At 46.2% G+C, this 17859-nt stretch overlaps 2 protein-coding genes across 2 annotated transcripts in view; both read right to left on the bottom strand.

The window, feature by feature from the left end:
- LOC142211209 (stimulated by retinoic acid gene 6 protein-like) overlaps nt 1–17859 on the bottom strand; it is a 58769-nt gene that overhangs the window by 6915 nt on the left and 33995 nt on the right. Inside the window, exons 14-16 of the mRNA XM_075280361.1 lie at nt 7946–8063; nt 7251–7370; nt 1032–1195 (exon numbers count right to left, since the gene is read on the bottom strand). Of these exons, the coding sequence (XP_075136462.1) occupies nt 1032–1195; nt 7251–7370; nt 7946–8063 (402 nt within the window). The remainder of the gene's footprint in view (nt 1–1031; nt 1196–7250; nt 7371–7945; nt 8064–17859) is intronic.
- NCBP1 (nuclear cap binding protein subunit 1) overlaps nt 1–17859 on the bottom strand; it is a 278082-nt gene that overhangs the window by 227547 nt on the left and 32676 nt on the right. The gene's annotated exons all lie outside the window — the stretch shown is intronic.

Raw genomic sequence — 17859 nt, 5'->3', positions numbered from 1 at the left:
TTGATCATTGATACTGCTTTACATTACGCTCTACATGTAACCTAGTGAATTTACCTAAATAATATTTTACCAACACATTTTGAGTTACCCAATGTGTATTGCTTTTCTTTGTATTTAAAAACTGTATATTTGTATTGTTTCCTTATATTCATTGATATATACACTGTATTACATTGTGAGTTAATAAAGCAAGTTGATAAAAAAATAGTCTGCCCTTAACTTTCTATGTATGGCCAATTGGGCAATGTATCAACAAGGCTGATTATTCTATAGGTTCCAGGGTATGATACTCACTTTCTATAGCTTCTGTTGCAAGTATATTGTGCCCGTCACACAGATAGGCAGTAGGGATTCTAAAGGCCCAGCATTTGATGTACATGTTTAAAGTAATGGAGATTGGGTATTATAAACAAGAAGGCCCTTGCGAAGCGATGGGGAGTAGGACAATTACATTAAAGAATGTCTGTCTGATAGCTATAATGCTTAACAAAAGGAACTGAGGGAACACATTCTATAACCTTCAATTTAGGCTAAGGCCCCAAGTTGCAGAAAAGCAGATTTTGCAGTGGTTTTTTGAGCCAAAGCTAGGATTGGAGTGAGCAAAAGAGAGAAAAATATGTGCTGCCTTTATATTTTCTATTTCTATTGTAGCCACTCCTGGGTTCGGCTAAAAAAGAAAGGCAACAAAAACTGAAAGAAAAAAAGCTGCTTTTCCACAAGATAGGACCTTAGCCTTAATTCACACGGAGGAAAGCGGCGCGTTATTTGGCGCTGAATTTTCAGCGCTAAAAAAAAGCCTTCCATTGATTTCAATGGGTTCCACTAGCTTTTTTTCCCCACTAGCTGAATTTTCCGCTACCAGAAAATTCTGCTAGTGGAAAAAAAAGCTAGCAGAACCCATTGAAATCAATGGGAGGCTTTTTTTTCAGCGCTGAAAATTCAGCGCCAAATAACGCACCATTTTCCTCCGTGTGAATGGACCCTAAGCAATAAAAGGGTGTATTCCATACTTGCCACAGTAAATGACTTACCCATGTCTGATGACTCATAGCCTCGTTGTAATATTGGTCTATCAATCCTTGCAATTAACCAACTTCCCAAAATCAGACTGGAAAAAAGCCGAAAAAGGCAGACACCCAAACCAAGAATCACATTGTAGAAGAAAAAGAAGTAATTAAAATTATGAAAAGCCTTCCTAAAAAGAAAAAAAATAGTGGAAGCATGAGATCACAAGACTAAGTAAACACAAAGTCGATAATTTTATTGACATTTTGATTTGTTCTGATAAATGGAATAAGTTATTTTGTATTTGACATGTGCAGTACCAGGAAAGGAGCTGAGCTGCTACCAGTGTATGATACAAGTCTTTCTTGGTGATCTTACCCTACATAGGCTTGAACAGATTATTTGTCTTCATCAGTCCCTTTTAAAGGTTTAATCAATTTTTTTTCTCAAGAATTTCTAAAAAGAATATTCACTTGGGGGATTGGGGCAGATTTACTGAAAATGTGTCAGAATTGTTTGTGCTCCACTGTCTATACATTGTTTTTCATAAATCAATAGTGCAGGTGAAGAGTACAAACTTTGCAATATACTTCACTAAAGAAAAGTGCCTATGCCTTTTAACTATTAAGACTTTCTTTATTTCTTATCAGAGTTATTTTGGTTCATACTTAATGGTAGATTATAATATAGACAATTTGCGTGGGTAGACAAATAACCACCAAGAAGTATCCTCTCCTATTCACGGACTTTAAAGTTCAAAAGTTCTCCAAAGATCCTAAGGGTTGGTTCACACTAGCGCTTGTATTCTGTCCACAAGGAGTCTGCATGGAGACCCCCCGGACGGAATGCAATCGCAATTGCAAGCGGAATACCAACGCTAATGCAAGCACTATGCAGTTAAAGAGGACCTTTTACCACTTTTGGGCACATGCAGTGTTATATACTGCCAGAAAGCTGACAGTGCGCTGAATTCAGCGCACTGTCGGCTTTCCCGATCTGTGCCCGCTGTAAAGAGCTTACGGTGCCGGTAGCGTAGTGCTCTATGGTCAGAAGGGCGTTTCTGACCATTAGCCAGAGACATCCTTCTGCCTCGCGGCGCCTATCGCGCTGTGCTGTGGAGCGGGGAGGAACGCCCCCTCCCCGCCCTGATAATGCTCGTCTATGGACGAGCAGTGTGAGCAGAGGGAGGGGGCGTTCCTCCCCGCTCCACAGCACAGCGCGATAGGCGCCGCGAGGCAGAAGGATGTCTCTGGCTAATGGTCAGAAACGCCCTTCTGACCATAGAGCACTACGCTACCGGCACCGTAAGCTCTTTACAGCGGGCACAGATCGGGAAAGCCGACAGTGCGCTGAATTCAGCGCACTGTCAGCTTTCTGGCAGTATATAACACTGCATGTGCCCAAAAGTGGTGAAAGGTCCTCTTTAAGCACATGGAGCCCATAGACTATAATGGGCTCCGTGTGCTTGCCGCGCACTGCCCGCACAAATGAATTGTGCGGGCAGTGCGCAGCAAGCACACAGAGCCCATTATAGTCTATGGGCTCCATGTGCTTAACTGCATAGTGCTTGCATTAGCGTTGGTATTCCGTTCGGGGGGGGGGGGTGTCTCCATTCAGACTCCTTGCGGACGGAATACAAGCGCTAGTGTGAACCAACCCTAAAACCTCTGTAGAACTGCAGACAGAAAATAGAGAATGGTGAATGGTAACAGTAGTTCTATGGTTATATGTGTCTTTTTGCCTGTGAATGCCTAATTCAAGTCTTATCTTATGTATAACCATTGCACAGCACCATTGCTTTTCAAGTGAATAACACATTCCCTTCACAGTACAACTTCATCTATAGCCCTGCACAGTACCTTTTCTTCTACCCTGAATAAATACTAGAAATGGGTGAATTGGTTTGTGCCAAGGCTTGTTCAATCGAATACAGTATTTCAAATTGTTTTTTTTTTCTTCTCATGGAAAGCATGTTGCACTTTTTTATCTGTGTAAAAACTTGGAGAGACAACTGAAGGGATCCTACATTTATTTTAATCTACGCATTAACTTTGGTTCTGGTACTATATCTAGGCATTACATGTCAGAGTAGTTAAAAATTTTAGACTGGTGAGGGGCCTATAATCTTCATACAGATCAGAGACCGTGGTAGTCTTAACGGCCCCTGTCCGTTCACTGTACTCAAACATTGTCATTTTACAAACAACTCTATGGAGCGGTGCATGCATGGATTGACCCACATGTAGACAGGTAAATCAACTGAGGAGTCCCCTAACTCACTCTAACATTTCACATTACACTTATTGTACTTGATACAAATACTCAACATATAGCTTCTGAACCAGGCTATGTGTCAGTATAATATACTAGGTAGATTAATTAAGAAATTACAAAGTTTATTTTATGGATCGTGGGCAGAGATGACATCTAGGTGCAGATGGAGGAGACTCCGATTCAGAAACCACTGAAAATCAGCGGAGAGAAAAGTCCTGCACAATAGTCAATGGGGTCTGCCATTGTCATGTAACCGCTGTTTTAGCAGTTCAATTCTCTGCCATTCATATTCCCAAAAGAGAGAGAGCCTGGCACTATTATGATCCTAGCTCAACCAGTATCCTTCCTTCCTGCACCCCATTTTCTAAATCACACTGCAGGGGCTGCAATCATCAATTGTTTTGCAGCATCTTGCTGTTGCTTGAGGTGTACTACTGTGTGCAATACTCTTAACTTTCAAAGGACCACAAATTTATGTATAGTAGGACCCACCTAAAGCCTCAAACACTTTTTGGCTGTGCCAATTCCCATCAATGTCTTTTTGTGCCCCACACAGAATATCCCCTGTATAGTGTCCCTAACACTGTATGCCCCACATTATAATGTCACCTTCAGGTTGTGCCCAAACTATACAATCCTTCTCCAGTTTCTCCCACAGTGTACATTTCCCTCTAGTTGCCTCCACAGTATACAGCTCCCCAACCATATGCCTCCACAGCATACTGCTCCCCCTCCAGTTGGTACCACACTATGCAGTCTCCCTCCAGTTTCTGCTACAGTATATGATGTCACTACATTGAGCCTCCTGCTTCCAAGACCCTGGGAACAGAGATGGGGGAATGGTGAAGCAGGAATGGATGGCTCCCTGCTTCACCATTGTAATGAATCCATCCACTCTAGACATGGATGAGTTGAAGTCGGGACATACCTGGGACAAGTGTCTGACTTGGACAAGTGTCAGATAACATTGACATGTAGCTGTAAAGTGGGCCCCCAGAATGACTTTTACTGGTGGGTCCTAGACACCCCACCTTGACACTAGAAAGGTAAGTGGAAGGAGAGACAGAGATATGAGGCTTTTTTTTAACATTAAAGGTATTGGACACTTCTCCCTTAACCATGGGACAGGGTATAAGTGTCCAAGCACTGGGGACCCGAACGCTGGGGCTCCTAGTGATCAAGAGGACAGGAGACTGAAACATATCTATCTATCTATCTATCTATCTATCTATCTATCTATCTATCTCCTATCTATCTATCTATCTATCTATCTATCTATCTATCTATCTCCTATCTATCTATCTTTATTTTAGATTACGTAGTTTGTTATCAGCGCCGCACCTCCCATGAGGCGACCTGAAGCGACCGCTTCAGGCGGCGCTATGCCAGGGCCTCGGGAGGGTGGCATTTTTGCTGACGTAAGCCAGTCCAGGACAAGCTGTCCTGGACTGGCTTAGCATCACCGTGTCTGCAGCCCGACACGGGAAGCGAGCGGTGTATTGGGGCGGCCCTGCTGGACGCAGCGCTGCTCCAGCGGCCGCCCTTCACACTCAGGCAGAGAGCAGGTATTCTCCCTGCTTGCTCTCTGCCTGCGAATGCTCCGCTCGGCCACGCCCCCTTTCCACTTGACCCCGCCCCTTCTACTCGACCCTGCCCCTTTCTTGTGACCCCGCCCCGCAGCTCCGCCCCTCCTTGGGGGGGGGGGGCTTTCTGACGCCGCTTCAGGCGGCAGAAAGCCCAGGTTCACCCCTGTTTGTTATCTTAACATGCACTATGGATTTATGATTAAAGTTACACTTTAAATAAATCAGTCATGGCTAAAATAGGAATATGGAGCTGTATGTTGACTGGGAGTTATGGAAACTGATGAGCAGGCTGTGCTATGCCCTTTACGTATCTCTCATATAAGTGAATGGGAGTTACAGATACTCTAAAGCACCCAGTTGCATGCTCTGCTATGCTGTTTTCATACTGCATCTATTCATGCAGAACTGCTAACAGGAATTTTTGAGCCCCATATTGGAATTTTTTTGGGAGCCCCTTCCCAGCCGCACATTTAGTAACTGACATGGACAGAGGCTGACAGACTCCCAGACCATAATATATCAGTTTTCCATCCCTATGTCATATTACATTACTGGAATAGCAGATGCACTGGGCTTACACTGTGCCTTTATGTAGAAGAACTGACGGGAGTTTAGAATTACAATATTGAGCAGCACATATTACTATATATTTCTCTGTAACGGCAATTACATAGAAAAGCTCTATGCTGGTATAGCGGAAAGGTGCTACACATAACTGCAATTAAAAACTGCATGCACAAGATTTTGGGTCCATTCACATGGAGGAAAATGGTGAGGAATTTGGTGTGGAATTTCGATGGGAGGCTTTTTTTTTTTAGTGCTGAAATTCCATACCAAATTCCTCACCATTTTCCTCCATGTTGAATAGACCCTTCAACAGCAACTGGATGGGGGTGGAATTTATCATTAGAAAAAACTTTAAAGTCTGTTTTGCTAGCATAATTTGAGCCAAATTTATCAAATGTATCTATAAATCTAACACATACATTACTCCAGTTTTTATACCACCCACTGACTGGAGTCAGTACTGCCCTAAGATGATCCTGTGCACATGTCCATATTTTGTTTTTCTTGTTTTTCAGGTGTGACATACTGCAGGCAAACAACACACACTGATTGTTTTATTGTTATTCTTTTAATTGGTTTAATTGGTTTCGATATTGTAGCGAAAACAAGGACCCCAGGTTTTATATTGGATTCACCTTATGTGTGCTGTTTCAGGTCATAAAAAAAGTTTGTTTTTATCAGAACCTGCTCCAAATTTCTGTACAGGCTGTGTTAGGAATTGTCAAAGCAATTCAATATATGCTATGCTTTTGCAAAAAAAAAAAAAAAAAAAAGCAAGTCCCCTTTTCTAATACAGTGTTAGGCGAAAGCCCCACGTTGCAGAAACACAGCTTTTTTTTATTGCAGATTTTGTTGCGTTTTTTTGAGCCAAAGTCAGGAATGGATTGAGCTATAGGTAGAACTATAAAATCTTCCTATATATCTCTCTTTCCATTTGTAGCAATTCTTGGCTTTGACTCAAAAAACCACAACAAAAAAAGCTACGTTTCCGCAACGTGGGGCTCCTATTATTGGATAGCCTTTATTTCTTGAAAACATGTAGGAATAGCCTTAAGAAAGGCTATTCTTCTCCTACCTTTAGATGTCTTCTCCGTGCTGCCGTTCGGTAGATATCCCAGTTTTCTTTGGTATGCAAATGAGTTCTCTCGCAGCACTGGAGGCGGTCCCCAGCGCTCAAACAGCATTGGGGACGTCCCCAATGCTGTGAGAGAACTCTCCAGTGCCACCTCCATCTTCTTCAGGAACTCCCTCTCCCTGTGTCTTCTTCTGTCTTGGTTTCAATGTTCTAGGCCTCTACCCGAGCTGACTGCGCATGCCCAGGCCACAAGAAAATGGCTGCTTACACCAGCTTACTGTGTAAGCGGCCACAAGAAAATGGCTGCTTACACCAGCTTACTGTGTAAGCGGCTACACCAGCTTACTGTGTAAGTGGCCATTTTCTTGTGGCCGCTAGCATACGCAGTCAGCTCTGCCCGAGGTCTAGAAGATTGAAACCCAGGACAGAAGAAGACACAGGGAGAGGGCATTCCTGAAGAAGATGGAGGCGGCACTGGAGAGTTCTCTCGCAGCATTGGGGACGCCCCCAGTGCTGTTTGAACGCTGGGGCCTGCCCCCCGTGCTGTGACAGAACTCATTTGCATACCGAAGAAAATCGGGATTTCTACCGAACGGTGGCGCAGAGAAGACATCTAAAGGTAGGAGAAGAATAGCCTTTCTTAAGGCTAGTCCTACGTGTTATCGAGAAAAAAAGGGCATCGAATGATAGGATCCCTTTAAAAAATGTTGAAACAAGAGAACAAAAAAAAAAATAAGTTTTACCTGTTATTTAGAGCTAATGGTTTCTGCTTATCCTCAGGAGCTATTTTCTTTTGCAGAAAAAACTTACTTGCTAACAGGACTTGCAATATCATCAGAGAAATAGCAATTGCAAGTGTGAGTCTTAAAAGAAAAGATAAAAAGAATAAAATATTAACGAAACAAAAAAAAAATGCAGCTTGTTCAGAATCTGTTTATCATCACTGTTTGTGTGCTACAAAGAATTTTTCATGATTTAAAACGTACTGTATTTTTTTAGTATGCTACCATGCAATGTACAGGGGGTATTTCATTCCTTATGTATTTCTTATGAATTAGTAAAGGCTACTTTAGGCTAGGTTCATATCTGTGCATAGGTCACTAGGGAATCCAAACAACAGAGAGCCCGCTAAAACAGTGGTTACACGTGGGCACCACATAGACTGTAGTCCGCAGAGTGTCTGCCATTTTTATACACACAGGACCTTTCTCTCCACTGAGTTTTGGCAGTTTCTGCGGCAGAGTCTTCAATGGAAACACAAGCATGGATGTGAACCTAGACTTAATTTGTTGGTAGATTATGTGGCAAATCATTTATGTCTAAAGATTGTAGAAATAATTTAAACTTGACATTTATAAATATAAGTATATACAGGTAAATTAAATGTCACATGATACTATAATACTAATCAGAAGTAAAAATTATAAACCAGACTTACATGGAAATTCCTAAGCCTTTCAGCAATTCTAAAGCTTGTCCATGTATTATTGGAAACACAAAAGCATACACAAGAACCAGGCCAAATAAGCACTGTACTACATGCATTATCAGGTAACCTGCAATACAAAAAGAGAACCTCAGTAAATGTACACATACAGTCCTATGAAAAAGTTTGGGCACCTCTATTAATCTTAATTAGAGATGAGCGAACACTAAAATGTTCGAGGTTCGAAATTCGATTCGAACAGCCGCTCAATGTTCGTGTGTTCGAACGGGTTTCGAACCCCATTATAGTCTATGGGGAACAGATACTCGTTAAGGGGGAAACCCAAATCCGTGTCTGGAGGGTCACCAAGTCCACTATGACACCCCAGGAAATGATGCCAACACCTCTGGAATGACACTGGGACAGCAGGGGAAGCATGTCTGGGGGCATCTAACACACCAAAGACCCTCTATTACCCCAACATCACAGCCTAACAACTACACACTTTACACACTCAATACCACCTCTCTGACAGTAGGAAAACACCTTGAAACATGTGTATTTGGCACTTGCAGTGAGGAGAGCTTGTCACCAGCAGTGAATTTGGCCCTTGTAGTAAGTTGAGGTTGGCACCAACATTTGTTTTGAAAATCAGGGTGGATTGAGCCTCTAACCAGCAGAGTTTGGGCAAATTCATGGTGGAGGGAGCCTCTAAACACCCCAGTTTGGGCAAATTCATGGTGGAGGGAGCCTCTAAAAACCCCAGTTTGGACCAATTCATGGTGGAGGGAGCCTCTAACCAGCCCAGTTTGGGCAAATTCATGGTGGAGGGAGCCTCTAAAAAACCCAGTTTGGACCAATTCATGGTGGAGGGAGCCTCTAACCAGCCCAGTTTGGGCAAATTCATGGTGGAGGGAGCCTCTAACCAGCCCAGTTTGGACCAATTAATGGTGGAGGGAGCCTCTAACCAGCCCAGTTTGGACCAATTAATGGTGGAGGGAGCCTCTAACCACCCCAGTTTGGACCAATTCATGGTGGAGGGAGCCTCTAAACAGCCAAGTTTGGACCAATTCATGGTGGAGGGAGCCTCTAAAAACCCCAGTTTGGACCAATTCATGGTGGAGGGAGCCTCTAACCAGCCCAGTTTGGACCAATTAATGGTGAAGGGAGCCTCTAACCAGCCCAGTTTGGACCAATTCATGGTGGAGGGAGCCTCTAAAAACCCCAGTTTGGACCAATTCATGGTGGAGGGAGCCTCTAACCAGCCCAGTTTGGGCAAATTCATGGTGGAGGGAGCCTCTAACCAGCCCAGTTTGGACCAATTAATGGTGGAGGGAGCCGCTAAACAGCCAAGTTTGGACCAATTCATGGTGGAGGGAGCCTCTAAAAACCCCAGTTTGGACCAATTCATGGTGGAGGGAGCCTCTAACCAGCCCAGTTTGGACCAATTAATGGTGGAGGGAGCCTCTAACCAGCCCAGTTTGGACCAATTAATGGTGGAGGGAGCCTCTAACCACCCCAGTTTGGACCAATTCATGGTGGAGGGAGCCTCTAAACAGCCAAGTTTGGACCAATTCATGGTGGAGGGAGCCTCTAAAAACCCCAGTTTGGACCAATTCATGGTGGAGGGAGCCTCTAACCAGCCCAGTTTGGGCAAATTCATGGTGGAGGGAGCCTCTAAACAGCCCAGTTTGGACCAATTCATGGTGGAGGGAGCCTCTAACCAGCCCAGTTTGGACCAATTAATGGTGGAGGGAGCCTCTAACCAGCCCAGTTTGGACCAATTAATGGTGGAGGGAGCCTCTAACCAGCCCAGTTTGGACCAATTAATGGTGGAGGGAGCCTCTAACCAGCCCAGTTTGGACCAATTAATGGTGGAGGGAGCCTCTAACCACCCCAGTTTGGACCAATTCATGGTGGAGGGAGCCTCTAAACAGCCAAGTTTGGACCAATTCATGGTGGAGGGAGCCTCTAAAAACCCCAGTTTGGACCAATTCATGGTGGAGGGAGCCTCTAACCAGCCCAGTTTGGGCAAATTCATGGTGGAGGGAGCCTCTAACCAGCCCAGTTTGGACCAATTAATGGTGGAGGGAGCCGCTAAACAGCCCAGTTTGGGCAAATTCATGGTGGAGGGAGCCTCTAAACAGCCCAGTTTGGACCAATTCATGGTGGAGGGAGCCTCTAAAAAACCCAGTTTGGACCAATTCATGGTGGAGGGAGCCTCTAAACAGCCCAGTTTGGGCAAATTCATGGTGGAGGGAGCCTCTAAACAGGCCAGTTTGGGCAAATTCATGGTGGAGGGAGCCTCTAACCAGCCCAGTTTGGACCAATTAATGGTGGAGGGAGCCTCTAAACAGCCAAGTTTTGGGAAATTCATGGTGGAGGGAGCCTCTAACCAGCCCAGTTTGGACCAATTCATGGTGGAGGGAGCCTCTAAATAGCCCAGTTTGGGCAAATTCATGGTGGAGGGAGCCTCTAAAAAACCCAGTTTGGACCAATTCATGGTGGAGGGAGCCTCTAACCAGCCCAGTTTGGACCAATTAATGGTGGAGGGAGCCTCTAAACAGCCAAGTTTGGACCAATTCATGGTGGAGGGAGCCTCTAAAAACCCCAGTTTGGACCAATTCATGGTGGAGGGAGCCTCTAACCAGCCCAGTTTGGGCAAATTCATGGTGGAGGGAGCCTCTAAACAGCCCAGTTTGGGCAAATTCATGGTGGAGGGAGCCTCTAACCAGCCCAGTTTGGACCAATTAATGGTGGAGGGAGCCTCTAACCAGCCCAGTTTGGACCAATTAATGGTGGAGGGAGCCTCTAACCACCCCAGTTTGGACCAATTCATGGTGGAGGGAGCCTCTAAACAGCCAAGTTTGGACCAATTCATGGTGGAGGGAGCCTCTAAAAACCCCAGTTTGGACCAATTCATGGTGGAGGGAGCCTCTAACCAGCCCAGTTTGGGCAAATTCATGGTGGAGGGAGCCTCTAACCAGCCCAGTTTGGACCAATTAATGGTGGAGGGAGCCTCTAACCAGCCCAGTTTGGACCAATTAATGGTGGAGGGAGCCTCTAACCACCCCAGTTTGGACCAATTCATGGTGGAGGGAGCCTCTAAACAGCCAAGTTTGGACCAATTCATGGTGGAGGGAGCCTCTAAAAACCCCAGTTTGGACCAATTCATGGTGGAGGGAGCCTCTAACCAGCCCAGTTTGGGCAAATTCATGGTGGAGGGAGCCTCTAACCAGCCCAGTTTGGACCAATTAATGGTGGAGGGAGCCGCTAAACAGCCCAGTTTGGGCAAATTCATGGTGGAGGGAGCCTCTAAACAGCCCAGTTTGGACCAATTCATGGTGGAGGGAGCCTCTAAAAAACCCAGTTTGGACCAATTCATGGTGGAGGGAGCCTCTAAACAGCCCAGTTTGGGCAAATTCATGGTGGAGGGAGCCTCTAAACAGCCCAGTTTGGGCAAATTCATGGTGGAGGGAGCCTCTAACCAGCCCAGTTTGGACCAATTAATGGTGGAGGGAGCCTCTAAACAGCCAAGTTTTGGGAAATTCATGGTGGAGGGAGCCTCTAACCAGCCCAGTTTGGACCAATTCATGGTGGAGGGAGCCTCTAAACAGCCCAGTTTGGGCAAATTCATGGTGGAGGGAGCCTCTAACCAGCAGAGTTGTGGGAAGGCAGGGTGGAGGGAGCCTCTAACCAGCAGAGTTGGTGGAAATCAGGGTGGAGGGAGCCTCTAACCAGCAGAGTTGGGGGAAATCATGTTGGAGGGAGCCTAGTATTAGCAGAATTGTGCAACGCTTATGGTGGATGAGTATGAGGATGCGGAGGAATTGGAGAGGTTGAGTACAGACATGGAGTTTCATGTTGGGGTGCTTTACACAGGTGGGCACAAAAATGAAGGCTCTATCCAGTGGTGGTTCATTTTTATCAAAGTGAGCCGGTCGGCACTCTCAGCTGACAGACGGGTGCGCTTGTCAGTGATGATGCCACCGGCTGCACTGAACACCCTCTCAGATAGGACGCTGGCGGCAGGACAGGACAGCACCTCCAAGGCATATAGGGCAAGTTCAAGCCACAGGTCCAACTTCGACACCCAATACGTGTAGGGCGCAGAGGGGTCGGAGAGGACAGGGCTGTGGTCGGAAAGGTATTCCCGCAACATGCGCCTATACTTCTCACGCCTGGTGACACTAGGACCCTCCGTGGCGGCACTTTGGCGAGGGGGTGCCATCAAGGTGTCCCAGACCTTAGACAGTGTGCCCCTCGTTTGTGTGGACCGGTGAGAACTTGGTTGCCTACTGGAGGAACTGCCCTCCCTGCCGCCAACGTCACATGCTGGAAACATCTCCATCATATTCTGCACCAATTGCCTGTGGCAAGCATTGATGCGATTGGCCCTCCCCTCTACCGGAATAAAAGACGAGATGTTGTTTTTATACCGGGGGTCAAGGATAGCAAAGATCCAGTACTGGTTGTCCTCCATGATTTTGACAATACGCTTGTCGGTTGTAAAGCACCCCAACATGAACTCAGCCATGTCTGCCACAGTGTTAGTTGGCATGACTCCTCTGGCCCCACCGGAAAGTTCAATCTCCATTTCCTCCTCATCCTCCATGTCTACCCATCCGCGCTGCAACAATGGGACGATTCGAAGTTGCCCGGAAGCCTCCTGTATCACCATCACATCATCGGACAACTCTTCTTCCTCCTCCTCCTCCTCCTCCTCCTCCATTAAACGCAGTGAAGCGGACAGATGTGTGGACCTACTCTCCAGCTGTGACGGATCGGATGCTATCCCTAACTCCTCTGTGTGATCTGAGTTATCCCTGATGTCAATCAGGGATTCTCTCAGAACACACAAGAGCGGGATTGTAAGGCTCACCATCGCATCCTCAGAGCTCACCCTCCTTGTGGACTCCTCAAAGACCCGTAGGATGTCACAAAGGTCTCTCATCCATGGCCACTCATGGATGTGAAACTGAGGCAGCTGACTTTGTGGCACCCTAGGGTTTTGTAGCTGGTATTCCATCAAAGGTCTCTGCTGCTCAACCACTCTATTCAACATCTGAAACGTTGAGTTCCAGCGTGTGGGGACGTCGCACAAAAGCCGGTGTTGTGGCACATGCAGGCGTTGCTGGAGAGATTTTAAGCTAGCAGCGGCTACTGTCGACTTGCGAAAGTGGGCGCACATGCGCCGCACTTTCACCAGTAGCTCTGGAACATTGGGGTAGCTCTTTAGGAAACGTTGCACCACTAGGTTGAAGACGTGGGCCAGGCATGGAACATGTTGGAGTCCGGCAAGCTCCAGAGCTGCTACCAGGTTCCGGCCGTTATCACAAACGACCATGCCTGGGCCCAGGTGCAGCGGCTCAAACCATATTGCCGTCTCATCGAGGAGGGCATCCCTCACCTCGGAGGCAGTGTGCTGTCTGTCCCCCAAGCTGATCAGCTTCAGCACAGCCTGCTGACGTCTACCAACGCCAGTGCTGCAACGTTTCCAACTCGTAGCTGGGGTCAATCTAACAGCGGAGGAGGAGGCGGTGGCGGAGGAGGAGGCGGTGGCGGAGGAGGAGGCGGTAGAGGAGGAGGAGGAGGGGGGTGTTCTTCTCGTGTCCCTGCCAGGAATGTTAGGCGGGGAGACGAGGTACACCGGGCCAGTTTGGGAAGCAGTCCCAGCCTCAACTACATTCACCCAGTGTGCCGTCAGTGAAATGTAGCGTCCCTGTCCGCATGCACTTGTCCACGCGTCGGTGGTCAAGTGGACCTTTGTGCAAAGCGCGGAACTAAGGGCCCGCCTGATGTTGAGTGACACGTGCTGGTGCAAGGCGGGGACGGCACACCGGGAGAAGTAGTGACGGCTAGGGACGGCATAGCGAGGTGCCGCAGTTGCCATCAGGTCCAGGAAGGCGGGAGTTTCAACAAGCCGGAACGCCAACATCTCCTGGGCCAGCAGTTTAGCGATGTTGGCGTTCAAGGCTTGCGCGTGTGGGTGGTTAGCAGTGTATTTCTGCCGCCGCTCCAATGTCTGAGAGATGGTGGGTTGTTGTAAAGAAACGCCTGATGGTGCCTTTGATGGTGCAGGAGAAGGAGATAAGACAGGACCAGGGGAGGATGAGGTAGAAGTCAACAAAGTGGCGGAGGCAGATGAAGTGGTGTCCTGGCTCGTCCTCTGGAGTGCATCGCCAGCACAGTCAGCAGTGGCAGTGGCAGAGGCAGAGGCAGTGGCAGAGGCAGTGGCAGTGGCGTGAACGGCAGGCGGCCTTTGTCCTGCCGTTGCTGCCTGCCACTGATTCCAGTGCTTGGATTCCAAATGACGGCGCATTGAAGTGGTGGACAGGTTGCTCTTCTCAGAGCCCCTAATCAATTTCGAGAGGCAAATTGTGCAGACAACACTATATCTGTCCTCGGCGCATTCCTTGAAAAAACTCCACACCTTCGAGAAACGTGCCCTCGAGGTGGGAGTTTTTCGGGGCTGGGTACGAACTGGAACATCTTGGGAGATTCCGGGTGTGGCCTGGCTTCGCCTAAGCTGCTGACCTCTGCCTCTGCCTCTAGCTACCCTTTTTGGTGCTGCACCTGCCTCAACATCCACACTACTTTCCCCGCTTGACATCCCCCCTGTCCAGGTCGGGTCAGTGTCCTCATCATCCACCACTTCCTCTTCCAACTCCTGTCTCATCTCCTCCTCCCGCACAATGCGCCGGTCAACTGGATGCCCTGACGGCAACTGCGTCACATCATCGTCGATGAGGGTGGGTTGCTGGTCATCCACCACCAAATCGAACGGAGATGGAGGAGACTCTAGTGTTTGAGCATCTGGACACAGATGCTCCTCTGTTAGGTTCGTGGAATCGTGACGTGGAGAGGCAGGTTGAGGGACAATGAAAGGAGCGGAGAACAGCTCTGGGGAGCAGGGACAGTTTGGGTTATTGTTCTGTAAAGCTTCGGAATTTTGGGAGGAAGGAAGACAAGACTGTTGGGTAATAGGAGGAGAGGAGGCAGAGTCTGACTGGCTGCTGGACAATGTGCTGTAAGCGTTCTCTGACAGCCATTGCAAGACCTGTTCCTGGTTCTCGGGCCTACTAAGGTTTGTACCCTGCAGTTTAGTTAATGTGGCAAGCAACCCTGGCACTGTGGAGTGGCGCAATGCTTGCTGTCCCACAGGAGTAGGCACGGGACGCCCTGTGGCTTCACTGCTACCTTGCTCCCCAGAACCATTCCCCCGACCTCGCCCACGGCCTCGTCCACGTCCCTTTCCGGGAGCCTTGCGCATTTTGAATTCCTAGTTAGAAATTGGCACTGTATACCAGTAGTAAAAATTGTGGGTGCACGTAACCCCAATATATTCTTTGAATTACCAGTCAGAAACTGGCACTATATGGCAGTAGCAAGAAATGAGGGTATTTATAACCCCAATATATTCTTTGAATTCCCAGTCAGACAATGGCACTGTATACCAGTAGTAAAAATTGTGGGTGCACGTAACCACAATATATTCTTTGAATTCCCAGTCAGAAACTGGCACTATATGGCAGTAGCAAGAAATGAGGGTATTTGTATTCCCAATATACTCTTTGAATTCCCAGTCAGACAATGGCACTGTATACCAGTAGTAAAAATTGTGGGTGCACGTAACCCCAATATATTCTTTGAATTACCAGTCAGAAACTGGCACTATATGGCAGTAGCAAGAAATGAGGGTATTTATAACCCCAATATATTCTTTGAATTCCCAGTCAGACAATGGCACTGTATACCAGTAGTAAAAATTGTGGGTGCACGTAACCCCAATATATTCTTTGAATTACCAGTCAGAAACTGGCACTATATGGCAGTAGCAAGAAATGAGGGTATTTATAACCCCAATATATTCTTTGAATTCCCAGTCAGACAATGGCACTGTATACCAGTAGTAAAAATTGTGGGTGCACGTAACCCCAATATATTCTTTGAATTACCAGTCAGAAACTGGCACTATATGGCAGTAGCAAGAAATGAGGGTATTTGTATTCCCAATATACTCTTTGAATTCCCAGTCAGACAATGGCACTGTATACCAGTAGTAAAAATTGTGGGTGCACGTAACCCCAATATATTCTTTGAATTACCAGTCAGAAACTGGCACTATATGGCAGTAGCAAGAAATGAGGGTATTTGTATTCCCAATATACTCTTTGAATTCCCAGTCAGACAATGGCACTGTATACCAGTAGTAAAAATTGTGGGTGCACGTAACCCCAATATATTCTTTGAATTACCAGTCAGAAACTGGCACTATATGGCAGTAGCAAGAAATGAGGGTATTTATAACCCCAATATATTCTTTGAATTCCCAGTCAGACAATGGCACTGTATACCAGTAGTAAAAATTGTGGGTGCACGTAACCCCAATATATTCTTTGAATTACCAGTCAGAAAATGGCACTATATGGCAGTAGCAAGAAATGAGGGTATTTATAACCCCAATATATTCTTTGAATTCCCAGTCAGACAATGGCACTGTATACCAGTAGTAAAAATTGTGGGTGCACGTAACCCCAATATATTCTTTGAATTACCAGTCAGAAACTGGCACTATATGGCAGTAGCAAGAAATGAGGGTATTTGTATTCCCAATATACTCTTTGAATTCCCAGTCAGACAATGGCACTGTATACCAGTAGTAAAAATTGTGGGTGCACGTAACCCCAATATATTCTTTGAATTACCAGTCAGAAACTGGCACTATATGGCAGTAGCAAGAAATGAGGGTATTTGTATTCCCAATATACTCTTTGAATTCCCAGTCAGACAATGGCACTGTATACCAGTAGTAAAAATTGTGGGTGCACGTAACCCCAATATATTCTTTGAATTACCAGTCAGAAACTGGCACTATATGGCAGTAGCAAGAAATGAGGGTATTTGTATTCCCAATATACTCTTTGAATTCCCAGTCAGACAATGGCACTGTATACCAGTAGTAAAAATTGTGGGTGCACGTAACCCCAATATATTCTTTGAATTACCAGTCAGAAACTGGCACTATATGGCAGTAGCAAGAAATGAGGGTATTTGTATTCCCAATATACTCTTTGAATTCCCAGTCAGACAATGGCACTGTATACCAGTAGTAAAAATTGTGGGTGCACGTAACCCCAATATATTCTTTGAATTACCAGTCAGAAACTGGCACTATATGGCAGTAGCAAGAAATGAGGGTATTTATAACCCCAATATATTCTTTGAATTCCCAGTCAGACAATGGCACTGTATACCAGTAGTAAAAATTGTGGGTGCACGTAACCACAATATATTCTTTGAATTCCCAGTCAGAAACTGGCACTATATGGCAGTAGCAAGAAATGAGGGTATTTGTATTCCCAATATACTCTTTGAATTCCCAGTCAGACAATGGCACTGTATACCAGTAGTAAAAATTGTGGGTGCACGTAACCCCAATATATTCTTTGAATTACCAGTCAGAAACTGGCACTATATGGCAGTAGCAAGAAATGAGGGTATTTATAACCCCAATATATTCTTTGAATTCCCAGTCAGACAATGGCACTGTATACCAGTAGTAAAAATTGTGGGTGCACGTAACCCCAATATATTCTTTGAATTACCAGTCAGAAACTGGCACTATATGGCAGTAGCAAGAAATGAGGGTATTTATAACCCCAATATATTCTTTGAATTCCCAGTCAGACAATGGCACTGTATACCAGTAGTAAAAATTGTGGGTGTATATAGCCCCAATTCTATTGCTAGGGGACTTGCAGGGTATTTCTGGGGTGAAGGTGGGGGGGCACACCGTTGGAACGGGTATCGGGGTATATATCGGGTATACGGGAATACACTGACAGTGTATTCCATTCAGGATCCTGGGAAAGCTGGGTTGCGGCGATTGAGCCCGTCAGTGCCACGTTACACTGACAAGCTTC

This window comes from Leptodactylus fuscus, chromosome 1 (genome assembly GCF_031893055.1).
Source record: "Leptodactylus fuscus isolate aLepFus1 chromosome 1, aLepFus1.hap2, whole genome shotgun sequence".
Classification (NCBI taxonomy): Eukaryota; Metazoa; Chordata; class Amphibia; order Anura; family Leptodactylidae; genus Leptodactylus; species Leptodactylus fuscus.
This window is presented reverse-complemented; position numbering and strand designations above follow the sequence as displayed.